The following is a 26,516-nucleotide window of genomic DNA, read 5'->3' as shown; positions in this document are numbered from 1 at the left end:
AAGGACAACCATCTCTGCAGCACTCCACCAATCAGGCCTTTATGGTAGATTGGCCAGACGGACGCCACTCCTCAGTAAAAGGCACATGACAGCCCGCTTGGAGCTTGCCAAAAGGCACCTAAAAGACTCTCAGACCATGAGAAACAAGATTCTCTGGTCTGATGAAACCAAGATTGAACTCTTTGGCCTGAATGCCAAGTGTCACGTCTGGAGGAAACCTGGCACCATCCCTACGGTGAAGCATGGTGGTGGCAGCATCATGCTGTGGGGATGTTTTTCAGCGGCAGGGACTGGGAGACTAGTCAGGATCGAGGGAAAGATGAGTACAGAGAGATCCTTGATGAAAACCTGCTCCAGAGCGCTCAGGACCTTAGACTGGGGCGAAGGTTCACCTTCCAACAGGACAACGACCCTAAGCACACAGCCAAGACAAAGCAGGAGTGGCTTCGGGACAAGCCTCTGAATGTCCTTGAGTTGCCCAGCCAGAGTCTGGACTTTTACCCAATCGAACATCTCTGGAGAGACCTGAAAATAGCTGTGCAGTGACACTCCCCATCCAACCTGACAGAGCTTGAGAGGATCTGCAGGGAAGAATTTGAGAAACTCCTCAAATACAGGTGTGCCAAGCTTGTAGCGTCATACCCAAGAAGACTCAAGGCTGTAATTGCTGCCAAAGGTGCTTCAACAAATTACTGAGTAAAGGTTCTGAATACTTATGTAAATGTGATTTCAGTTTTTTATTCGTAATACATTTGCAAACATTTCTAAAAACCTGTTTTTGCTTTGTCATTATGGGGTATTGTGTGTAGATTGATGAGGGAAAAAAAACAATTTAATCCATTTTAGAATAGGGCTGTAACGTAACAAAATGTGGAAAAAAGGAAGGGGTCTGAATGCTTTCCAATTGCGCTGTACATATAGTTGAAGTCGGAAGTTTACATACACCTTAGCCAAATATATTTAAAATTAGTTTTTCACAATTCCTGACATTTAATCCTAGTAAGAATTCCCTGTCTTAGGTCAGTTAGGATCACCACTTTATTTTAAGAATGTGAAATGTCAGAATAATAGTAGAGAGAATGATTTATTTCAGCTTTTATTTCTTTCATCACATTCACAGTGGGTCAGAAGTTTACATACACTCAATTAGTATTTGGTAGCATTTCCTTTAAATTGTTTACCTTGGGTCAAATGTTTCGGGTAGCTTTCCACAAGCTTCCCACAATAAGTTGGGTGAATTTTGGCCCAGTCCTCCTGACAGAGCTGGTGTAACTGAGTCAGGTTTGTAGGCCTCCTTGCTCACACAAGCTTTTTCAGTTTTGCCCACAAATGTTCTATAGGATTGATGTCAGGGCTTTGTGATGGCCACTCCAATACCTTGACTTTGTTGTCCTTAAGCCATTTTGCCACAACTTTGGAAGTTCGCTTGGGATCATTGTCCATTTGGAAGACCTATTTGCGAGCAAGCTTAACTTCCAGACTGATGTCTTGAGATGTTGCTTCAATATATCCACATAATTTTCCTTCCTCATGATGCCATCTATTTTGTGAAGTGCACCAGTCCCTCCTACAGCAAAGCACCCCCACAGCATGATGCTGCCACCCCCATGCTTCACGGTTGGGATGGTGTTCTTCGGCTTGCAAGCACCCCCCTTTTTCCTCCAAACATAACGATGGTCATTATGGCCAAACAGTTATATTTTTGTTTTATCAGACCAGAGGACATTTCTCCAAAAAGTACGATCTATGTCCCCATGTGCAGTTGCAAACCGTAGTCTGGCTTTTTTATGGCGGTTTTGGAGCAGTGGCTTCTTCCTTGCTGAGCGGCCTTTCAGGTTATGTCGATATAGGACTTGTTTTACTGTGGATATAGATACTTTTGTACCTGTTTCCTCCAGCATCTTCACAAGGTCATTTGCTGTTGTTCTGGGATTGATTTGCACTTTTCGCACCAAAGTACGTTCATCTCTAGGAGACAGAACGCGTCTCCTTCCTGAACGGTATGATGGCTGCGTGGTCCCATGATGTTTATACTTGCATACTATTGTTTGTACAGATGAACGTGGTACCTTCAGGCGTTTGGAAATTGCTCCCATGGATGAACAAGACTTGTGGAGGTCTACAATTTTTTTTCTGAGGTCTTGGCTGATTTCTTTGGATTTTCCCATGATGTCAAGCAGAGGCACTGAGTTCGATGGTAGGCCTTGAAATACATCCACAGGTACACCTCCAATTGCCTCAAATTATGTCAATTAGCCTATCAGAAGCTTCCAACACTATGCCATCATTTTCTGGAATTTTCCAAGCTGTTTAAAGGCAGTCAACTTAGTGTATGTAAACTTCTGACCCACTGGAATTCTGATACAGTGAATTATAAGTGAAATAATCTGTCTGTAAACAATTGTTGGAAAAATGACTTGTGTCATGCACAAAGTAGATGTCCTAACCGACTTGCCAAAACTATAGTTTGTTAACAAGACATTTGTGGAATGGTTGAAAAATGAGTTTTAATGACTCCAACCTAAGTGTACGTAAACTTCCGACTTCAACTGTACAGTACGTACAACATCCATCCATCAGACAGAGACAGCCAGGCAGAGACAAATAGGTTACAGGAGAGAGGGGGAGAATGGGCTGTGGACAGGAGAGAGGGAGGATGGGCTGTGGACAGGAGAGAGGGGAGGATGGGCTGTGGACAGGAGAGAGGGAGGATGGGCTGTGGACAGGAGAGAGGGGAGGATGGGCTGTGGACAGGAGAGAGGGAGAATGGGCTGTGGACAGGAGAGAGAGGAGAATGGGCTGTGGACAGGAGAGAGAGGAGGATGGGCTGTGGACAGGAGAGAGGGAGGATGGGCTGTGGACAGGAGAGAGGGGAGGATGGGCTGTGGACAGGAGAGGGAGGATGGGCTGTGGACAGGAGAGAGGGAGGGATGGGCTGTGGACAGGAGAGAGGGGAGGATGAGCTGTGGACAGGAGAGAGGGGAGGATGGGCTGTGGACAGGAGAGAGGGGAGGATGGGCTGTGGACAGGAGAGAGAGGAGGATGGGCTGTGGACAGGAGAGAGGGGAGAATGGGCTGTGGACAGGAGAGAGGGGAGGATGAGCTGTGGACAGGAGAGAGGGGAGGATGAGCTGTGGACAGGAGAGAGGGAGGATGGGCTGTGGACAGGAGAGAGAGGAGGATGGGCTGTGGACAGGAGAGAGGGGAGGATGGGCTGTGGACAGGAGAGAGGGGGAGGATGGGCTGTGGACAGGAGAGAGGGGAGGATGGGCTGTGGACAGGAGAGAGAGGAGGATGGGCTGTGGACAGGAGAGAGGGGAGGATGGGCTGTGCACAGGAGAGAGGGAGGATGGGCTGTGGACAGGAGAGAGGGAGGATGGGCTGTGGACAGGAGAGAGAGGGAGGATGGGCTGTGGACAGGAGAGAGGGGAGGATGGGCTGTGGACAGGAGAGAGGGGAGGATGGGCTGTGGACAGGAGAGAGTGGAGGATGGGCTGTGGACAGGAGAGAGGGAGGATGGGCTGTGGACAGGAGAGAGGGGAGGATGGGCTGTGGACAGGAGAGAGGGGAGGATGGGCTGTGGACAGGAGAGAGGGGAGGATGGGCTGTGGACAGGAGAGAGGGGGAGGATGGGCTGTGGACAGGAGAGAGGGGAGGATGGGCTGTGGACAGGAGAGAGGGGAGGATGGGCTGTGGACAGGAGAGAGGGAGGGGAGGATGGGCTGTGGACAGGAGAGAGGGGAGGATGGGCTGTGGACAGGAGAGAGGGGAGGAGGCGCTGTGGACAGGAGAGTGGGAAGGATGGGCTGTGGACAGGAGAGGCTGGTTTCATTTTCTTCTCAATTTAAATGAATATCTGTTGTTCTCTGCAGTTTGTGTGTGTATCCTTAGTCAAATGTGTGTTTAACTGTGTGTGTGTGTGTATCCTCAGTCAGAATGTGTGTTTAACTGTGTGTGTGTGTGTGTGTGTATCCTCAGTGAGGCCAGTGAGGATGCTGTCATGAGGAGAGGAGGGTGTCCGGTGAAAGGAGGCTGTTCATGTTCCTTTCTCTGTCCCACTGCACTCTAAGAAGTCTGTCTCCCTGCTGGTCTCTCTGTCTGGATGGAATAAGAGCCAAACACAGCTGGACTGCATGGAACCACAGCTAGCCTGGATGGCTCTGGGTGCAACGGGACCTGGCCTGAGAGAAGACTTGGTCTAAGTTGGTCGAATTTGGAGCCAAGTTTGGGTGTAGCCGCCATGCTGGACCTGGTCTGAGAGGGGTCTTCCTGGACCTGGTCTGAGAGGGGTCTTCCTGGACCTGGTTTGGAAGGTCAGGATGAGACTACCTCGCCTGCTACCTGTTGCCTTACTGGCCCTATGGACCGCTGCACTGGTGACTGGAGACTACACATACACAGATACACACCAAGATAGAGTTGAAGACACCAACGCAGATGGACACAGAGACACCCAATCAGACTCAGGTATGGACACGCCTCCAAAAGACTTCCCCCCTGACACACAGACAGATTCCCACAGGGACACACAGACAGACACACATGATCAACATCCGGACTCACACCCAAACTCACACCCAGATTCCCACCCGGACGCACACGAACACCCAGACAGCCATCGTATCAGCAGCGGTCTGATGCAGTGTGGGGAGTACAGTAACGAGATGTTGCCTAACGGTCAGTGTCGAGTCACAGCCACGCTGCCCCAGCTCCAACACCAACGCTGCCCAGACATGTTCCGCTGCACTGACGAGGTGTCCTACTGGCTGCAGGAGAACCAGGAGAGGAAGCAGCAGCTGCAGGACCTCCAGGAGACCATCTCCCAGTTACAGGAGGAACTCCGCAGTCACAGGCACCGCATCAAGGTCCTGGAGCTACAGGTCAGTCACAGATAGAACTAGAAGACTGGGTCCTGGAACTGTAAGTCTGAGTTCTAGAACCACTGGTGAGTCAGTTCTAGAACTACAGGGGAGTCAGAGTTCTAGAACTACAGGGGAGTCAGAGTTCTAGAACTACAGTTGAGTCAGTTCTAGGACTGCATAGGTCTGGAGTGAATGCAGTTCTGGATCCACAAGTTGGTCAATGTTTTGTATTTGTTCATGGTACTCCTGCAAGCTAGCAGAAAGTACATGTATTGAGGAAAAACACAAGAACCAAACCTTCAGCCTCTCCACAGTCGTTTGTACCTTCTCGCCCTAACTCACTGTCCCTACCTCACTGTCCCTACCTCACTGTCCCTACCTCACTGTCCCTACCTCACTGTCCCTACCTCACTGTCCCTATCTCACTGTCCCTACCTCACTGTCCCTAACTCACTGTCCCTACCTCACTGTCCCTACCTCACTGTCCCTACCCCACTGTCCCTACCTCACTGTCCCTACCTCACTGTCCCTACCTCACTGTCCCTACCCCACTGTCCCTACCTCACTGTCCCTACCTCACTGTCCCTACCTCACTGTCCCTACCTCACTGTCCCTACCCCCCTGTCCCTACCTCACTGTCCCTACCTCACTGTCCCTACCTCACTGTCCCTACCTCACTGTCCCTACCTCACTGTCTCTACCCCACTGTCCCTACCTCACTCTCCCTACTTCACTGTCCCTACCTCACTTTCCCTACCCCCCTGTCCCTACCTCACTGTCCCTACCTTACTGTCCCTACCCCCCTGTCCCTACCTCACTGTCCCTACCCCCCTGTCCCTACCTCACTGTCCCTACCCCACTGTCCCTACCTCACTGTCCCTACCTCACTGTCCTTCCCTCACTGTTCCTCCCCCGTCCCCCGACCCACCTTACCTTTCTTTCTCCCCATCCCCCACTTCCCTAACCATCCTGCTCTCTCCCTCTCTCTCTATTTCTCCAGGTGATAAGTCCTCCTTAACCCTGAATGCTAAAAGGATTAGGCAGCATCCTGCCCCAGCTCCACATGCCTCTCTACCCCTGTCAGAGTGCCCCTCCCTGGGGTTCCGCTCCTCCATACTCCCCCTGGCTATCTTTGGCGACTGGGTTTGGTGCTTACAGTAAATACAGGCTACATACAGTACAGCAGGAAGTACAGGCTACATCAGCAGAAGGAAGTACAGGCTACAGCAGCAGCAGGAAGTACAGGTTACATCAGCAGCAGGAAGTACAGGCTACAGCAGCAGCAGGAAGTACAGGCTACATCAGCAGCAGGAAGTACAGGCAACATACAGTACAGCAGGAAGTACAGGCTACAGCAGCAGCAGGAAGTACAGGCTACATCAGCAGCAGGAAGTACAGGCAACATACAGTACAGCAGGAAGTACAGGCTACAGCAGCAGCAGGAAGTACAGGCTACATCAGCAGCAGGAAGTACAGGCAACATACAGTACAGCAGGAAGTACAGGCTACATCAGCAGCAGGAAGTACAGGCAACATACAGTACAGCAGGAAGTACAGGCTACATCAGCAGCAGGAATTACAGGCTACAGCAGCAGCAGGAAGTACAGGCTACATCAGCAGCAGGAAGTACAGGCAACATACAGTACAGCAGGAAGTACAGGCTACAGCAGCAGAAGGAAGTACAGGCTACATCAGCAGCAGGAAGTACAGGCAACATACAGTACAGCAGGAAGTACAGGCTACAGCAGCAGCAGGAAGTACAGGCTACAGCAGCAGCAGGAAGTACAGGCTACATCAGCAGCAGGAAGTACAGGCTACATCAGCAGCAGGAAGTACAGGTTACATCAGCAGCAGGAAGTACAGGTTACATCAGCAGCAGGAAGTACAGGCTACAGCAGCAGCAGGAAGTACAGGCAACATCAGCAGCAGGAAGTACAGGCTACAGCAGAAGGAAGTACAGGTTACATACAGCAGCAGCAGGAAGTACAGGCTACATCAGCAGCAGGAAGTACAGGCTACAGCAGAAGGAAGTACAGGTTACATACAGCAGCAGCAGGAAGTACAGGCTACATCAGCAGCAGCATCAAATAGCCCCCGCGATATGCAACTTTTCAGGGACGTTAGGAACAAATATACACAAGCAGTCAGGAAAGCAAAGGCTAACTTTTTCAAACAGAAATTTGCATCCTGTAGCACTAACTCCAAAAAGTTTTGGGACACTGTAAAGTCCATGGAGAATAAGAGCACTTCCTCCCAGCTGCCCACTGCACTGAGGCTAGGAAACACTATCACCACCGATAAATCTTCAATAATCGAGAATTTCAACAAGCATTTTGCTACGGCTGGCCATGCGTTCCACCTGGCTACCACTAACCCGGCCACCAGCTCTGCACCCTCCGCTGCAACTTGCCCATGCCCCCCCCCCATGCTCACACAAATTCAGACAGCTGATGTTCTGAAAGAGCTGCAAAATCTGGACCCCTACAAATCAGCTGGGCTAAACAATCTGGACCCTTTCTTTCTAAAACTAGCCGCCGAAATTGTCGCAACCCCTATTACTAGCCTGTTCAACCTCTCTTTCGTAACGTCTGAGATCCCCAGAGATTGGAAAGCTGCCGCGGTCATCCCCCTCTTCAAAGGGGGTGACACTCTAGATACAAACTGTTACAGACCTATATCCATCCTGCCCTGCCTTTTGAAAGTATTTGAAAGCCAAGTTAACAAACTGATCACCGACCATTTCGAATCCCACCGTACCTTCTCCGCTATGCAATCCGGTTTCCGAGCTGGTCATGGGTGCACTTCAGCCACGCTCAAGGTCCTAAACGATATTATAACCGCGATCGATAATAGACAGTACTGTGCAGCCGTCTTCATCGACCTGGCCAAGGCTTTCGACTCTGTCAACCACCGCATTCTTATTGGCAGATTAAATAGCCTTGGTTTCTCAAATGACTGCCTCGCCTGGTTCACCAACTACTTCTCAGATAGAGTTCAATGTGTCAAATTGGAGGGCCTGTTGTCTAGACCTATGGCAGTCTCTATGGGGGTGCCACAGGGTTCAATTCTTGGGCTGACTCTTTTCTCCGTGTATATCAATGATGTTGCTCTTGCTGCTGGTGACTCTCAGATCCACCTCTACGCAGATGACACCATTTTGTATACATCTGGCCCTTCATTGGACACTGTGTTAACAAACCTCCAAACGAGCTTCAATGCCATACAACACTCCTTCAGTAGCCTCCAACTGCTCTTAAACACTAGTAAAACTAAATGCATGCTCTTCAATCGAACGCTGCTGGCACCCGCCCACCCGACTAGAATCACTACTCTTGACGGGTCTGACCTAGAGTATGTGGACAACTACAAATACCTAGGTGTCGGCTTCCTATTTCGCAACAAAGCCTCCTTCACTCATGCTGCCAAACATGCCCTCGTAAAACTGACTATCCTACCAATCCTTGACTTCGGCAATGTCATTTACAAAATAGCCTCCAACACTCTACTCAGCAAATTGGATGTAGTCTATCACAGTGCCATCCGTTTTGTCTCCAAAGCCCCATACACTACCCACCACTGTGACCTGTACGCTCTTGTTGGCTGGTCCTCACTACATGTACGTCGTCAAACCCACTGGCTCCAGGCCATCTATAAATCACTGCTAGGCAAATCCCTGCCTTATCTTAGCTCATTGGTCACCATAGCAACACCCACCCGTAGTCTGCGCTCCAGCAGGTATATCTCACTGGTCATCCCCAAAGCCAACACCTCCTTTGGCCGCCATTCCTTCCAGTTCTCTGCTGCCAATGACTGGAACGAATTGCAAAAATCTCTGAAGCTGGAGACTCTTATCTCCCTCACTAACTTTAAGCATCAGTTGTCAGAGCAACTTACCGATCACTGCACCTGTACACAGCCCATCTGAAATTAGCCCTCCCAACTACCTCATCCCTATACAGTGGGGGAAAAAGTATTTAGTCAGCCACCAATTGTGCAAGTTCTCCCACTTAAAAAGATGAGAGAGGCCTGTAATTTTCATCATAGGTACACATCAACTATGACAGACAAAAGGAGAAAAAAAATTCCAGAAAATCACGTTGTAGGATTTCTAATGAATTTATTTGCAAATTATGGTGGAAAATAAGTATTTGGTCAATAACAAAAGTTTCTCAATAATTTGTTATATGCCCTTTGTTGGCAATGACACAAGTCAAACGTTTTCTGTAAGTCTTCACAAGGTTTTCACACACTGTTGCTGGTATTTTGGCCCATTCCTCCATGCAGATCTCCTCTAGAGCAGTGATGTTTTGGGGCTGTCGCTGGGCAACACGGACTTTCAACTCCCTCCAAAGATTTTCTATGGGGTTGAGATCTGGAGACTGGCTAGGCCACTCCATGACCTTGAAATGCTTCTTACGAAGCCACTCCTTCGTTGCCCGGGCGGTGTGTTTGGGATCATTGTCATGCTGAAAGACCCAGCCACGTTTCATCTTCAATGCCCTTGCTGATGGAAGGAGGTTTTCACTCAAAATCTCACGATACATGGCCCCATTCATTTCTTTCCTTTACACGGATCAGTCGTCCTGGTCCCTTTGCAGAAAAAGCAGCTCCAAAGCATGATGTTACCACCCCCATGCTTCACAGTAGGTATGGTGTTCTTTGGATGCAACTCAGCATTCTTTGTCCTCCAAACACGACCGAGTTGAGTTTTTACCAAAAAGTTCTATTTTGGTTTCATCTGACCATATGACATTCTCCCAATCCTCTTCTGGATCATCCAAATGCACTCTAGCAAACTTCAGACGGGCCTGGACATGTACTGGCTTAAGCAGGGGGACACGTCTGGCACTGCAGGATTTGAGTCCCCTGGCGGCGTAGTGTGTTACTGATGGTAGGCTTTGTTACTTTGGTCCCAGCTCTCTGCAGGTCATTCACTAGGTCCCCCTGTGTGGTTCTGGGATTTTTGCTCACCGTTCTTGTGATCATTTTGACCCCACGGGGTGAGATCTTGCGTGGAGCCCCAGATCGAGGGAGATTATCAGTGGTCTTGTATGTCTTCCATTTCCTAATAATTGCTCCCACAGTTGATTTCTTCAAACCAAGCTGCTTACCTATTGCAGATTCAGTCTTCCCAGCCTGGTGCAGGTCTACAATTGTGTTTCTGGTGTCCTTTGACAGCTCTTTGGTCTTGGCCATAGTGGAGTTTGGAGTGTGACTGTTTGAGGTTGTGGACAGGTGTCTTTTATACTGATAACAAGTTCAAACAGGTGCCATTAATACAGGTAATGAGTGGAGGACAGAGGAGCCTCTTAAAGAAGAAGTTACAGGTCTGTGAGAGCCAGAAATCTTGCTTGTTTGTAGGTGACCAAATACTTATTTTCCACCATAATTTGCAAATAAATTCATTAAAAATCCTACAATGTGATTTTCTGGAATTTTTTTCTCAATTTGTCTGTCATAGTTGACGTGTACCTATGATGAAAATTACAGGCCTCTCTCATCTTTTTAAGTGGGAGAACTTGCACAATTGGAGGCTGACTAAATACTTTTTTCCCCCACTGTATTGTTATTTATTTTGCTCATTTGCACCCCAGTATCTCTATTTGCACATAATCTCTTGCACATCTATCATTCCAGTGTTAATACTAATTGTAATTATTTTGCACTATAGCCTATTTATTGCCTTACCTCCATAACTTGCTACATTTGCACACACTGTACATATATTTTCTGTTGTATTTTTTGACTTTATGTTTTTTTTTACCCCATATGTAACTCTGTGTTGTTGTTTTTATCGCACTGCTTTGCTTTATCTTGGCCAGGTCGCAGTTGTAAATGAGAACTTGTTCTCAACTGGCTTACCTGGTTAAATAAAGGTGAAAATAATAAAATAAAATAAAAAGCAGGAAGTACAGGCAACATCAGCAGCAGGAAGTACAGGCTACAGCAGAAGGAAGTACAGGTTACATACAGTACAGCAGGAAGTACAGGCTACATCAGCAGCAGGAAGTACAGGCAACATCAGCAGCAGGAAGTACAGGCTACATCAGCACCAGGAAGTACAGGCTACATCAGCTGTGGGAGATATAAGCTAGTGGCAAGGCCTCCACATTTTTTTTGACAACCCTACCTGAGGTAGATCAAAACATCAACCATGTTTTTTCACATCTCTAATGTCTCCCATTTATGAAATGGATGGTTGTGTAAAAATATTTTACTGCAAAAGCGGTTAAATTGAAATATATTGTGAGACACCCCCCTAAACTCAAAATGTGGGGATGGGTCAGTGGTGGAAAAAGCACCCAATTGTCATACTTGAGTAAAAGTAAAGATACCTTAATAGAAAATGACTCAAGTAAAAGTAAAAGTTACACAGTAAAATCCTACTTGAGTAAAAGTCTAAAAGAATTTGGTTTTAAATATACTTAAGTATCAAAAGTAAATGTAATTGCTCAAATATACTTAAGTATCAAAACTGAAAGTAAAAGTATAAATCATTTCATACTCCTTATATTAAGCAAACCAGACGGCACCTTTTTATGTATTTTATTTATTTATTTACAGATAGCCAGGGGCACGCTCCAACACTCAGACATAATTTACAAACGAAGCATGTGTGTTTAGTGAGTCCACCACATCAGCGGTAGTAGGGATGACCAGGGATGTTCTCTTGATAAGTGTGTGAATTAGACCATTTTCCTGTCCTGCTAAGCATTCAAAATGTAAAGAGTACTTTTGGGTGCCAGGGAAAATGTATGGTGTAAAAAATACATCATTTTCTTTAGGAATGTAGTGAACACAACCGGCTTTCATGCTGCAGACATGGTACCGGTAACTATGGAGACACGGAGGTAAACAGAAGACATTTTACAGTTTGTTGTTAATGATAATGGTTCAATTATAAAGTTAAATGATTTAGTTAATTAAAGGGCTCCTTCTGGATACCATTTTTATGTCTCTGCGTGCAGTTTTGAAGGAAGTTGCTAACTAGCGCTAGCGCAATTGCTAACTGTGCTAGCAGACACCCATAAACTTCCAGTCATTGCGCTAATGCTGGTTAGCATTGGCTCGCAAAACTACCTCTCACTTTCTTCATACTGGACACAGATACATTAAAATGGTATCCACAAGTTCCAAAATCACCAAGTATCCCTTTAAATTATACCAGTGACTGTTACAACATAGAACTCAACATAGAAAAGAAATAACACCACTTTATGTCAAATTGTATTTCTGCAATAATGGGATGTAAGAAACAAAAGCTATCCACTCAACTCTCTCCTGACATGAATTGAAGCCACGTCTCATGTGCCCGCTCATCCACTGGCACATTGAATGTTTCCTCTCCAAGCACTTTGAGTACCCCTATCAATTTTCTCTCATTACTGTATGTAGAGTCAATCACATACACAATCACATTATTACACATCAAAGATTTTACTCCTTGCTTGGACTTACTCATTCTTAGCTTGGTCCTGTGTAGCTCAGTTGGTAGAGCATGACGCTTGCAACGCCAGGGTTGTGGGTTCGTTTCCCACGGGGGGCCAGTATAAAAAATGTATGCACTCACTAACTGTAAGTCGCTCTCGAATAAGAGGCGTCTGCTAAATGACTAAAATGTAAGTAAAAGTGAAAGTTGTCAAGAATAGTAGTACTTTCAAGTATTTTTACTTAAGTACTTTACAGCACTGGGATGGGCCACATAAACTCATGTAACACAATATTGCAAGCTCTGATATTGCAACAATTTTGGATACAAGTAGTCAGTTTTGTATGCCCCTACATACAGAAACAAACAGCATTCGTATATCTTAAGCATCTTGGAAATATAGACCTGTAAACACAGAGATACAATAGGCGGAAATATCAACTATTAATATTTGATGAATGTAAACTTCACTTTTTGGTAGCTGATCAATAGACAACTTTCCAAGTCATATTTGCTGTCATTCAGTGCTGTGGGATATGACAGAAATACATACAGTAACACGTCTTTTGATGTTGTGACTATTGTAATCCCATTTATGAAATGGATGGTTGTGAGAGAAAAAAAAATCGCTGCAAAAGTGGTTAAAATTATAGATATTGTGACACACTCCTTAAACTCAAAACAGTGCAGAATAACGCCTGGCTGGAGCGGGGGTGGGACAAATAAGGTCATGTAACCCAATATTGCAAGCTCTGATATAGTTAAAATATAGTGTTTTGTTCTACCTCGGGTAGGGGTATCTCAAAAACTAAAGCCCTTTTTGAGGATTGGCCACTAGCCTACGGGGTGGAGCAGATCTGAGGAGGTGTGAGTAGGTGTGAGTAGGTGTGAGCAGGTGTGAGTAGGTGTGAGTAGGTGTGAGTAGGTGTGAGCAGGTGTGAGTAGGTGTGCAGGTGTGAGTAGGTGTGAGTAGGTGTGAGTAGGTGTGAGTAGGTGTGAGCAGGTGTGAGTAGGTGTGAGTAGGTGTGAGCTAGCTGGCTAGTGAGCTGCTGTGCCGTGTCCCTCCTTGAGACCTGAACTGGTGTCAGTCCCCAACCTACCATAGCCAGTGGGGGTAACGGTTAGCATTCTAACCGTGTGATTGAATTGTGAGTTGACTGGGATGGTCTCTGTTAAAGGACTCACTTTAATAAATTCCAGGGGGTCATCTCTCCATGATGAAAACATTAGGGCCTAGATTCAATTCGTAGCACTGAAGATCCGCGGTTTATCTTATCCAAGATGGCGTAGCAGTGTGGTCGTGTGTTGTGTTGTGTCCTCGTGTAAATAGCCATTTTTTTTTGTTTTTTTGTCTTTTATTCGTATATATTTCTCTATCTCACTTTCCATCCTTTAACTAAATATACTTTCCTGCAACCCGCCTCACCCAATGTGGAACGGATTCTATTATTTATTTATTTTTATCAAGAACCTACGGCTGAAACTAGTCAGCTAGCCAGCTAACTAGCTACTTGCTATTAGCCACCGTTAGCGGTCTTCACCACTGTCCGTGGCCTGCACTACCTACCAGCCAACTCTAGCCTGGACAATTATCGGCCAGTCTGCACAGCGTGCTATCGACCCAGAGCATATCGGATTTTCTGCAGGAATCACTGAATCACTGGACCTTAACACCGGACCATCGCAACTAGCTAGCTGCAACCGAATGGCTGTTGTTGGCTAATCACCACTTCCCAACGTACCAGTTAGTCTTGAGCTAGCCTAGAGCAAGGTCCATCTCCCGGATATCTACCTCTCTGTCAACCGGACGGGACCTCCTAGTATCGACACGGAGCCCCGCCGATCCATCACGACTGGTCTGCCGACGTAATCGTCTGATGTGGTTTCAACAGGCTTCCTGTTGCGACGACCACGAAGATCCATCTGCTAGCCCCGGCCTGCTAGCACGCGCAATCAACAGCCATGCCTCCTGCTCGCCTGTGCTTTAGCAGCCTACGATCTGCTCCCGGACTTGCTTAGTGCTGTTCACTGGACCTTATGATCACTCAGTTACACAGCTAATGCCTGCTGGACTGTTCCTTTGCATGGTACCCCATCCTGTTTATCTGTTTAGCCTCAGCCCAAACTTTCGTTGCCATTACCAGTTGTTGTCTTAGCCCTCTCGAATAACACCTGTGATTGCGTTATGCCTCTCTCCCATGTCAATATGCCTAGCCTATTGCTGTTTGGGTTAGTTCTTATTATACAATTTCACTGTAGAGCCCCAAGTTCAGCTCAACCAGCCTCAGATAGCTCCTTTGTCCCACCCCCATACACGCGGAAACCGGCTCAATCGGTACCTCCAGTGATGCTATCTCTTTCATAGTTACCCAATGTTTAGGTGTACCTCCACTGTACTCATATCCTTCCATATCCTTGTCTGTACATAATGCCCTGAATTTATTCTACAACGCCCGGAAATCTGCCCCCTTTCTCTGTACCCAACGCACTAGAAGACCAGTTCTTAAAGCCTTTAGCCGTATCCTTATTCTATTCCTCCTCTGTTCCTCTGGTGATGTAGAGGTTAACCCAGGCCCTGTAGCCCCCAGTATCATTCCTACCCCCCAGGCACTATCATTTGTTGACTTCTGTAACCGTAAAAGCCTTGGTTTCTTGCATGTTAACATCAGAAGTCTCCTCCCCAAGTTTGAGTTATTCACTGCGTTGCTTTACTCTGCCAACCCTGATGTTCTAGCAGTGTCTGAATCTTGGTATAGGAAGGCCACCAAAAATTCAGAAATGTCCATTCCGAACTACAACATTTTCCGTCTAGATAGAACTGCCAAAGGGGGCGGAGTTGCAATCTACTGTAGAGATAGCCTGCAGAGCCCTATCATACTATCCAGGTCTGTGCCCAAACAGTTTGAGCTTCTAATTCTAAAAATCCACCTTTCCAGAAATAAGTCTCTCACTGTTGCCGCTTGCTACAGACCCCCCTCAGCCCCCAGCTGTGCCCTGGACACCATATGTGAATTGCTTGCCCCCCATCTATCCTCAGAGTTCGTACTGCTTGCTGACCTAAACTGGGATATGCTTAACACCCCGGCCGTCCTACAATCTAAACTAGATGCCCTCAATCTCACACAAATTATCAAGGAACCTACCAGGTACAACCCTAAATCCGTAAACATGGGCACCCTTATAGATATCATCCTGACTAATTTACCCTCTAAATACACTTCCGCTGTCTTTAACCAGGATCTCAGCGATCACTGCCTCATTGCCTGCGTCCGTAATGGGTCCGCGGTCAAACAACCACCCCTCATCACTGTCAAACGCTCCCTAAAACACTTCAGCGAGCAGGCCTTTCTAATTGACCTGGCCCGGGTATCCTGGATGGATATTGACCTCATTCCATCAGTAGAGGATGCCTGGATGTTCTTCAAAAGTGCTTTCCTCTCCATCTTAAATACGCATGCCCCATTCAAAAAATTCAGAACTAAGAACAGATATAGCCCCTGAGGTAGAGTATCTTATGATAAACTGTAGACCACACTATTTACCAAGAGAGTTTTCATCTATATCTTTCATAGCTGTCTATTTACCACCACAAACCAATGCTGGCATTAAGATTGCACTGAATGAGCTGTATAAGGCCATAAGTGAACAGGAAAACGCTCATCCAGAAGCAGCGCTCCTAGTGGCCAGGGACTTTAATGCAGGGAAACTTAAATCAGTTCTACCTCATTTCTACCAGCATGTTAAATGTGCAACCAGAGGAAAAAAAACTCTAGACCACCTTTACTCCACACACAGAGACGCATACAAAGCTCTCCCTCACCCTCCATTTGGCAAATCTGACCATAACTCTATCCTCCTGATTCCTGCTTATGAGCAAAAACTAAAGCAGGAAGCACCAGTGACTCTGTTAATAAAAAAGTGGTCAGATGACGCAGATGCTAAGCTACATGACTGTTTTGCTAGCACAGACTGGAATATGTTCCGGGATTCTTCAGATAGCATTGCGGAGTACACTATATCAGTCACTGGCTTCATCAATAAGTGCATCGATGACGTCGTCCCCACAGTGACCGTACGTACATACCCCAACCAGAAGCCATGAATTAAAGGCAACATCCGCACTGAGCTAAAGGGTAGAGCTGCCGCTTTCAAGGAGCGGGACTCTAACCCGGACGCTTATTTGAAATCCCGCTATGCCCTCCGACGAACCATCAAACAGGCAAAGAGTCAGTACAGGACTACGATTGAATTGTACTACACCGGCTCTGATGCTCGTCGGATGTGGCAGGGCTTGAAAACTATTACAGACTACAAAGGGAAGCACAGCCGCGAGCTGCCCAGTGACACAATACTTCCAGACGAGCTAAACCACTTCTATGCTCGCTTCGAGGCAAGCAACACTGAAGCATGCATGAGAGCACCAGCTGTTCCGGATGACTATGTGATCACGCTCTCCGTAGCCAATGTGAGTAAGACTTTTAAGCAGGTCAACATTCACAAGGCCGCAGGGCCAGACGGATTACCAGGACGTGTACTCCGAGCATGTGCTGACCAACTGGCAAGTGTCTTCACTGACATTTTCAACATGTCCCTGACTGAGTCTGTAATACCAACATGTTTCAAGCAGACCACCATAGTCCCTGTGCCCAAGGACACTAAGATAACCTGCCTAAATGACTACCGACCGTAGCACTGACGTCTGTAGCCATGAAGTGCTTTGAAAGGCTGGTCATGGCTCACATCAACACCATTATCCCAGAAACCCTAGACCCACTCCAATTTGCATACCGCCCAAACAGATCCACAGATGATGCAATCTCTATTGCACTCCACACTGCCCTTTCCCACCTGGACAAGAGGAACACCTACGTGAGAATGCTATTCATTGACTACAGCTCAGCATTCAACACCATAGTGCCCTCAAAGCTCATCACTAAGCTAAGGATCCTGGGACTAAACACCTCCCTCTGCAACTGGATCCTGGACTTCCTGACGGGCCGCCCCCAGGTGGTAAGGGTAGGTAACAACACATCTGCCACACTGATTCTCAACACGGGGGCCCCTCAGGGGTGCGTGCTCAGTCCCCTCCTGTACTCTCTGTTCACAGTGGTAGGCCTGATCACTGACAACAATGAGACAGCCTATAGGGAGGAGGTCAGAGACCTGGTCGTGTGGTGCCAGTATAACAACCTCTCCCTCAACGTGACCAAGACAAAGGAGATGATTGTGGACTACAGGAAAAAAAGAGGACTGAGCACGCCCCCATTCTCATTAATGGGGCTGTAGTGGAACAGGTTGAGAGCTTCAAGTTCCTTGGTGTCCACATCACCAATGAACTATCATGGTCCAAACACCAAGACAGTCGTGAAGAGGGCACGACAAAGCCTATTCCCCCTCAGGAGACTGAAAAGATTTGGCATGGGTCCTCAGAAAGAATTATACAGCTGCACCATCGAGAGCATCCTGACTGGTTGCATCACCGCCTGGTATGGCAACTAATCGACCTCCGACCGCAAGGCACTACAGAGGGTAGTGCGTACGGCCCAGTACATCACTGGGGCCAAGCTTCCTGCCATCCAGGACCTCTATACCATGCAGTGTCAGAGGAAGGCCCTCAAAATTGTCAAAGACTCCAGCCACCCTAGTCATAGACTGTTCTCTCTGCTACCGCACGGCAAGCTGTACCAGAGTGCCAAGTCTAGGTCCAAAAGACTTCTCAACAGCTTCTACCCCCAAGCCATAAGACTCCTGAACAGCTAATCATGGCTACCTGAACTATTTGCACTGCCTCCCCACCCCCCCCCCCCATCTTTTTACGCTGCTGCTACTCTGTTAATTATTTATACATAGTCACTTTAACTCTACCCACATGTACATATTACCTCAACTAGCCGGTGCCCCCGCACATTGACTCTGCACCCGTACCCCCCTGTATGTAGAGCCTCCCTACTGTTATTTTATTTCACTTCTGCTCTTTTTTTCTCAACACTTTTTTGTTGTTGTTTTATTTTACTTTTTTTATAAAAAAATAAATGCATTGTTGGTTAAGGGCTGTAAGTAAGCATTTCACTGTAATGTCTACACCTGTTGTATACGGCGCATGTGGCCAATAAAATTTGATTTCATTTGGTTCGCCCCAGACTTGACTGCCCTTGACCAGCACAAAAACATCCTGTGGCGTATTGCATTAGCATCGAACAGCCCCCGCGATATGCAACTTTTCAGGGAAGTCAGGAACCAATATAGACAATCAGTTAGGAAAGCAAAGGCTAGCCTTTTCAAACAGAAATTTGCATCCAGTAGCACTAACTCCAAAATGTTTTGGGACACTGTAAAGTCCATGGAGAATAAGAGCACCTCCTCCCAGCTACCCACTGCACTGAGGCTAGGAAACACTTTCACCACCGATAAATCTACGATAATCGAGAATTTCAATAAGCATTTTGCTACAGCTGGCCATGCTTTCCACCTGGCTACCCCTACCCCGGCCACCAGCTCTGCACCCTCCGCTGCAACTTGCCCATGCCCCTCCCCCCCGCTTCTCCTTCACCCAAATTCAGATAGCTGATGTCCTGAAAGAGCTGCTAAATCTGGACCCCTACAAATCAGCTGGGCTAGACAATCTGGACCCTTTCTTTCTAAAATTAGCCGTCGAAATTGTCGCAACCCCTATTACTAGCCTGTTCAACCTCTCTTTCGTATCGTCTGAGATCCCCAGAGATTGGAAAGCTGCTGCGGTCATCACCCTCTTCAAAGGGGGTGACACTCTAGATCCAAACTGTTACAGACCTATATCCATCCTGCCCTGCCTTTTGAAAGTATTTGAAAGCCAAGTTAACAAACGCATCACCGACCATTTCGAATCCCACCGTACCTTCTCCGCTATGCAATCTGGTTTCCGAGCTGGTCATGGGTGCACCTCAGCCACGCTCAAGGTCCTAAACGATATAATAACCGCGATCAATAAAAGACAGTACATTCTTATTGGCAGGCTCTGGCAGGCTCTGTGGGGGTGCCATAGGGTTCAATTCTCGGGCCGACTCTATTCTCTGTGGATATCAATGATGTCGCTCTTGCTGCTGTTGACTCTTAGATCCACCTCTACGCAGACAACGTCATTTTGTATACATCTGGCCCTTCATTGTGTTAACAAACCTCCAAACAAGCTTCAATGCCATACAACACTCTTTCCGTGGCCTCCAACTGCTCTTAAACGCTAGTAAAACTAAATGCATGCTCTTCAATCGAACGCTGCTTGTACCCGCCCGCCCGACTAGAATCACTACACTCGGCGGGTCTGACCTAGAGTATGTGGACAACTACAAATACCTAGGTGTCTGGTTAGACTGTAAACTCTCCTTCCAGACTCACATTAAGCATCTCCAATCCAAAGTTAAATCTAGAATCGGCTTCCTATTTCGCAACAAAGCCTCCTTCACTCATGCTGCTAAACATGCCCTCGTAACTGACTATCCTACCGATCCTTGACTTCAGCGATGTCATTTACAAAATAGCCTCCAACAATCTACTTAGCAAATTGGATGTAGTCTATCACAGTGCCATCCGTTTTGTCACCAAAGCCCCATATACTACTCACCATTGTGACCTGTACACTCTCGTTGGCTGACCCTCACTACATATTTGTCGCCAAACCCACTGGCTCCAGGTCATCTATAAATCACTTCTAGGCAAATCCCTGCCTTATCTTAGATCATTGGTCACCATAGCAACACCCACCCGTAGTATGCGTTCCAGCAGGTATATCTCACTGGTCATCCCCAAAGCCAACACCTCCTTTGGCCGCCATTCCTTCCAGTTCTCTGCTGCAAATGACTGGAACGAACTGCAAAGTTCGCTGAAGTTGGAGACACTTATCTCCATCACTAACTTTAAGCATCAGTTGTCAGAGCAGCTTACCGATCACTGCACCTGTACACAGCCCATCTGTAATTAGCCCACCCAACTACCTCATCCCCATATTGTTATTTACATTGTTATTTATTTTGCTAATTTGCACCCCAGTATCTCTATTTGCACATCATCTTCTGCACATCTATCACTCCAGTGTTAATACTCAATTGTAATTATTTTGCACTTTGGCCTATTTATTGCCTTACCTCCATAACTTACTACATTTGCACACACTGTACGTTTTGTTTACCCCATATGGAACTCTGTGTTGTTGTGGTTTTTATCGCACTGCTTTGCTTTATCTTGGCCAGGTCGCAGTTGTAAATGAGAACTTGTTCTCAACTGGTTTACCTGGTTAAATAAAGGTGAAAAAAAATAATTAAAGGCAATGTTTCCGCTTTCGTGGAGACTGCATTCACGGTAAACGCTGCATATGTCGGCACAATCGGAAATTACCTTTACATTTCCATTGCGCTATAAAGTGGATCTTACTACGGGTTGAATCTATCCCTAGGACAGGACACAGTTGAGTTCTTACATGGCCAAAGACAATCATACATTTTTCTCTGTTTCTCCTTCCCTCTCTCTCCCTCTACCCTCTCTCTCTCTCCTCTCTCGGTCTCTCACTCCCCCTTACCCTCTCTCTCTCTCCTCTCTCGGTCTCTCACTCCCCCTTACTGTCTCTCTCTCTCCTCTCTCGGTCTCTCACTCCCCCTTATTCTCTCTCTCTCTCCTCTCTCGGTCTCTCACTCCCCCTTACCCTCTCTCTCTCCTCTCTCGGTCTCTCACTCCCCCTTACCCTCTCTCTCTCTCCTATCTCGGTCTCTCACTCCCCTTACCCTCTCTCCTCTCCTCTCTCGGTCTCTCACTCCCCCTTACCCTCTCTCCCTCCCCTCTCGCGGTCTCTCACCCCCCTTACCCTCTCTCTCTCTCCTCTCTCGGTCTCTCACTCCCCCTTACCCTCTCTCTCTCTCCTCTCTCGGTCTCTCACTCCCCCTTACCCTCTCTCTCTCTCCTCTCTCGGTCTCTCACTCCCCCTTACCCTCTCTCTCTCTCCTCTCTCGGTCTCTCACTCCCCCTTACCCTCTCTCTCTCTCCTCTCTCGGTCCCTCACTCCCCCTTACCCTCTCTCTCTCTCCTCTCTCGGTCTCTCACTCCCCCTTACTCTCTCTCTCTCTCTCCTCTCTCGGTCTCTCACTCCCCTTTACCCTCTCTCGCTCTCCTCTCTCGGTCTCTCACCCCCTTACCCTCTCTCCGCTCCTCTCTGGTCTCTCACTCCCCCTTACTCTCTCTCTCTCTCCTCTCTCGGTCTCTCACTCCCCCTTACCCTCTCTCTCTCTCCTCTCTCGGTCTCTCACTCCCCCTTATTCTCTCTCTCTCTCTCTCTCGGTCTCTCACTCCCCCTTACCCTCTCTCTCTCTCCTCTCTCGGTCTCTCACTCCCCCTTACCCTCTCTCTCTCTCTCCTCTCTCGGTCTCTCACTCCCCCTTACCCTCTCTCTCTCTCCTCTCTCGGTCTCTCACTCCCCCTTTACCCTCTCTCTCTCTCCTCTCTCGGTCTCTCACTCCCCCTTACCCTCTCTCTCTCTCCTCTCTCGGTCTCTCACACCCCCTTACCCTCTCTCCCTCTCCTCTCTCGGTCTCTCACTCCCCCTTACTCTCTCTCTCTCTCCTCTCTCGGTCTCTCACTCCCCCTTACTCTCTCTCTCTCTCTCTCTCGGTCTCTCACTCCCCCTTACTCTCTCTCTCTCTCTCTCTCTCTCTCCTCTCTCGGTCTCTCACTCCCCCTTACCCTCTCTCCCACTGTCTCTAAAGCTAAGCAGGGTCCTGGAAGTAGTTTTTGAGGGCTGGTAGTGGGCTGGTTTTCAGATCAAATCCCAATGTCCCAGGTCATGGGGACATTGCCCTGCGTAGGGTGCCGTCTTTTGGATGGGACGTTTAAAAACGGGTGTCCTGACTCTCTGTGGTCATTGAAAATCCCATTGGCACTTATCGTAAGAGTAGGGGTTTTAACCGCGGTGTTCTGGCTAAACTCCCAACCTGGACCCATTTCCATCATGGCCACCTAATCATCCCCCTCATTCCTAATTGGCACATATCACTCCCGACCTGTCCACCTGTTAGCTGATGTGTGGTGAGCGTTCTGGCGCAAATTGGTTAGTGTGCATCACCCAAGTGGGTGCTACACATTGGTGGTGGATGAGGTGGGCTTCCCCCTTTTCTATGTGAAGTGCTTTGGGGTGTCTAGAAAAGCGCTATACACAGTGGGTCCCAAAGGTATTGGGACTCTGTACTTCAGCACTTTGGATTTGAAATGATACAATGACTATGAGGTTAAAGTGCAGACTGTCAGCTTTAATTTGAGGCTATTGTCATCCATATCGGGTGAACAGTTTAGAAATTACAGCACTTGTTGTACATAGTCCCCCGATTTTAGGGGACCAAAAGTATTGGGACAAATTGACTTATGTGTATTAAAGTAGTAAAAAGTTAAGTATTTGGTCTCCTAAATATGGATGAAAATACCCGATATGGATGATATGGATGAAAATACCCTCAAATTAAAGCTGACAGTCTGCACTTTAACCTCATAGTCATTGTATCATTTTAAATCCAAAGTGCTGAAGTACAGAGCCAAAACTACCAAACGTGTCACTGTCCAAATACTTTTGGAGCTCACTGTAAGTCCAATTAATTAATTACAACTACTCTCTCTCTCTCGCTCCCTCCCCCTTCCTCAACCCCCCACCCTCTCCCCTCTGTCTTCAATCCAACTCAGCTCTTTATGCTAATGGAAGCTTCCCCTTCCTCCCCCCTCTCTGCCCTCTTCCTCTGTGTTGTAAGTCTTAGTCAAGGCAGACACCTTTAAATCCTGGTAGATATTAAGGACCTGCTCACCGCAGGTGGTCATATGAGACACGGTCTTGGCATGATAACACGCTAACGTGGACAGCATTTTAAGAAAACAAAACAATGTTCCCTCCCTCTCTACCCAACCTCCCTCTCTACCTCCCTCTCTACCCCATCTGTCTCCCTCTCTCCCTCTCTCTATACCTTCCTCCCTCTCTCTCACTCTCTCTCTCCCTCTCTCCCTCTCTATACCTTCCTCCCTCGCTCTCTCTCTCTCTCTCCTCCCTCTCTGCCCTACCTCCCTCCCTCTCTACCCAACCTCCCTCCCTCCCTCCCTCTCTACCCAACCTCCCTCCCTCCCTCACTACCCAACCTCCCTCCCTCCCTCCCTCCCTCTCTACCCAACCTCCCTCCCTCCCTCCCTCCCTCCCCCCTCCCTCCCTCCCTCCCTCCCTCTCTACCCAACCTCCCTCCCTCCCTCCCTCACTACCCAACCTCCTACCCTCCCTCCCTCCCTCCCTCCCTCCCTCCCTCCCTCCCTCCCTCCCTCCCTCTCTACCCAACCTCCCTCCCTCCCTACCCAACCTCCCTCTCTCCCTCACTACCCAACCTCCCTCCATCCCTCCTCTCCTCTCTACCCAACCTCCCTCCCTCCCTTCCTCCCTCTCTACCCACCTCCCCCTCCCTCTCTACCCAACCTCCCTCCCTCCCTCTCCTCTCTACCCAACCTCCCTCCCTCCCTCCTCCCTCCCTCCCTCCCTCCCTCCCTCCTCCTCCTCCCTCCCTCCCTCCCTCCCTCCTCCCTCCCTCCTCCCTCCCTCCCTCTCTACCCCACCTCCTCTCTACCTCCCTCTTTACCCCCATCTCTCTCCCTCCCTCTCTACCTCCCTCCTTACCCCCATCTCTCTCCCTCCCTCCCTCCCTCCCTCACTACAACCTCCCTCCCTCCCTCTCTGCCCCCACCTCCCTCCCTCCCTCCCTCCCTCCCTCTCTACCCAACCTCCCTCCCTCCTTCTCTACCCAACCTCCCTCCCTCCCTCCCTCCCTCTCTACCCCACCTCCCTCCCTCCCTCCCTCCTCCCTCACTACCCAACCTCCCCCTCCCTCCCTCCTTCTCTACCCAACCTCCCTCCCTCACTCCTCCCTCCCTCCTTCTCTACCCAACCTCCCTCCCTCCCTCACTCCTCTACCCCACCTCCCTCCCTCCCTCCCTCCCTCCTCCCTCACTACCCAACCTCCCTCCCTCCCTCCCTCCATCTCTACCCAACCTCCCTCCCTCCCTCCCTCACTCCCTCCCTCCCCTCCTTCTCTACCCAACCTCCCTCCCTCCCCTCACTCCCTCTCTACCCAACCTCCCTCTCTACCGCCCTCTCTACCCCTTCTCTCTCCCTCTCTCCATACCTCTCTCCCTCTCTCCATACCTCCCTCCCTCTCTCTTTCCCTCTCTCCCTCCCTCTCTGCCCTACCTCCCTCCCTCTCTACCCAACCTCCTCCTCCCCTCCCTCCCCTCCCTCCTCTCTACCCAACCTCCTCCCTCCCTCCCTCCTCTCTACCCAACCTCCCTCCCTCACTCCCTCTCTACCCAACCTCCCTCCCTCCCTCCCTCCCTCCCTCCTCCTCCCTCCCTCCCTCCCTCCTCCCTCCCTCCCTCCCTCCCTCCCTCCTCCCTCACCCACCCCAACCTCCCTCCTCACTACCCAACCTCCCCTCCCTCCCTCCCTCTCTACCCAACCTCCCTCCCTCCCTCCCTCTCTACCCAACCTCCCTCCTCCCTCCCCTCACTACCCAACCTCCCTCCCTCCCTCTCTACCCAACCTCCCTCCCTCCCTCCCTACCCAACCTCCCTCCCTCCCTCACTACCCAACCTCCCTCCATCCCTCCCTCCCTCTCTACCCAACCTCCCTCCCTCTCTCCTCCCTCTCTACCCAACCTCCCACCTCCTCCCTCCTCTCTACTCCAACCTCCCTCCATCCCTCCCTCCTCTCTACCCAACCTCCCTCCCTCCCTTCCTCCCTCTCTACCCCATCTCACTCCCTCTCTCAATACCTCCCTCCCTCTCTCTCTCCCTCTCTCCATACCTCCCTCCCTCCCTCTCTACCCAACCTCCCTCCCTCTCTACCCAACCTCCCTCCCTCACTACCCAACCTCCTCCCTCCCTCCCTCTCTACCCCAACCTCCTCCCTCCCTCACTACCCAACCTCCTCCCTCCCTCCCTCCCTCCTCCCTCCCTCCCTCCCTCCCTCCCTCCTCCCTCCCTCCCTCCCTCCCTCCCTCTGTACCCCATCTCTCTCCCTCTCGCCCTCTTTCCATCCCTCCTGCTCTCCCTCCCCAACCTCCCTCCCTCCCTCCCTCTCTACCCCCACCTCCCTCCCTCCCTCCCTCTCTACCCAACCTCCCTCTCTACCTCCCTCTGTACCCCATCTCTCTCCCTCTCTCCCTCCCTCTCTCCATCCCTCCCCACCTCTCTCTCCCTCCCTCCCTGCCATCCCTTTCTCCCTCCCTCTCTGCCCACCTCCTCCCTCTCTACCCAACCTCCCTCCCTCCCTCTCTCACCCAACCTCCCTCCCTCCCTCTCTACCCAACCTCCCTCCATCCCTCCCTCACTACCCAACCTCCCTCCCTCCCTCCCTCCCTCCCTCCCTCCCTCCCTCTCTCACCCCCACCTCCCTCCCTCCCCTCCCTCCCTCCCTCTCTACCCCCACCTCCCTCCTCCCTCTCTCACCCAACCTCCCTCCCTCCCAACCTCCCTCTCTTCCTCCCTCTGTACCCCATCTCTCTCCCTCTCTCCCTCTCTCCATCCCTCCCCACCTCTCTCTCCCTCCCTCCCTGCCATCCCTCTCTCCCTCCCTCTCTGCCCCACCTCCCTCCCTCTCTCCCCCAACCTCCCTCCCTCTCTACCCCACCTCCCTCCCTTCCTCTCTACCCAACTTCCCTCCCTCCCTCCCTCCCTCCCTCTCTACAAAACCTCCCTCCCACTACCCGTCCTCCCTCCCTCCCTCCCTCCCTCACTACCCAACCTCCCTCCCTCCCTCCCTTTCTCTCTACCCAACCTCCCTCCCTCCCTCTCCACCCAACCTCCCTCCCTCTCTACCCCACCTCCCTCCCTCTCTACCCAACCTCCCTCCCTCCCTCTCTACCCAACTTCCCTCCCTCCCTCACTACCCAACCTCCATCCTTCTCTACCCAACCTCCCTCCCTCCTCCCTCCCTCCCTCACTACCCAACCTCCCTTCCTCCCTCCCTCCCTCCCTCCCTTCTCCCTCCCTCCCTCCCTCCCTCTCTACCCCCACCTCCCTCCCTCCCTCTCTACCCAACTTCCTCCCTCCCTCCTTGCCTCCCTCCCTCTCTACAAAACCTCCCTCCCACTACCCCACCTCCCTCCCTCACTACCCGTCCTCCCTCCCTCCTCTCCACCCAACCTCCCTCTCTACCTCCCTCTGTACCCCATCTATCCCCCCTCTCTCCC

General features: G+C 49.6%; 1 protein-coding gene across 1 annotated transcript in view; it reads left to right on the top strand.

Annotated features, from left to right (window-relative positions):
- The window catches only part of LOC121544566 (angiopoietin-related protein 7), a 41,903-nt gene that overhangs the window by 3,559 nt on the left and 11,828 nt on the right, over positions 1-26,516 (top strand). The window contains exon 2 of the mRNA XM_041854521.2: positions 3,979-4,880. Coding sequence (XP_041710455.2) covers positions 4,320-4,880 — 561 coding nt within the window. The 5' untranslated portion in view covers positions 3,979-4,319. The remainder of the gene's footprint in view (positions 1-3,978; positions 4,881-26,516) is intronic.

This window comes from Coregonus clupeaformis, unplaced genomic scaffold, assembly GCF_020615455.1.
Source record: "Coregonus clupeaformis isolate EN_2021a unplaced genomic scaffold, ASM2061545v1 scaf0032, whole genome shotgun sequence".
NCBI lineage: Eukaryota > Metazoa > Chordata > Actinopteri > Salmoniformes > Salmonidae > Coregonus > Coregonus clupeaformis.
The sequence above is the reverse complement of the archived record's forward strand: the minus strand, read 5'-3'. Positions and strand labels throughout refer to the sequence as shown.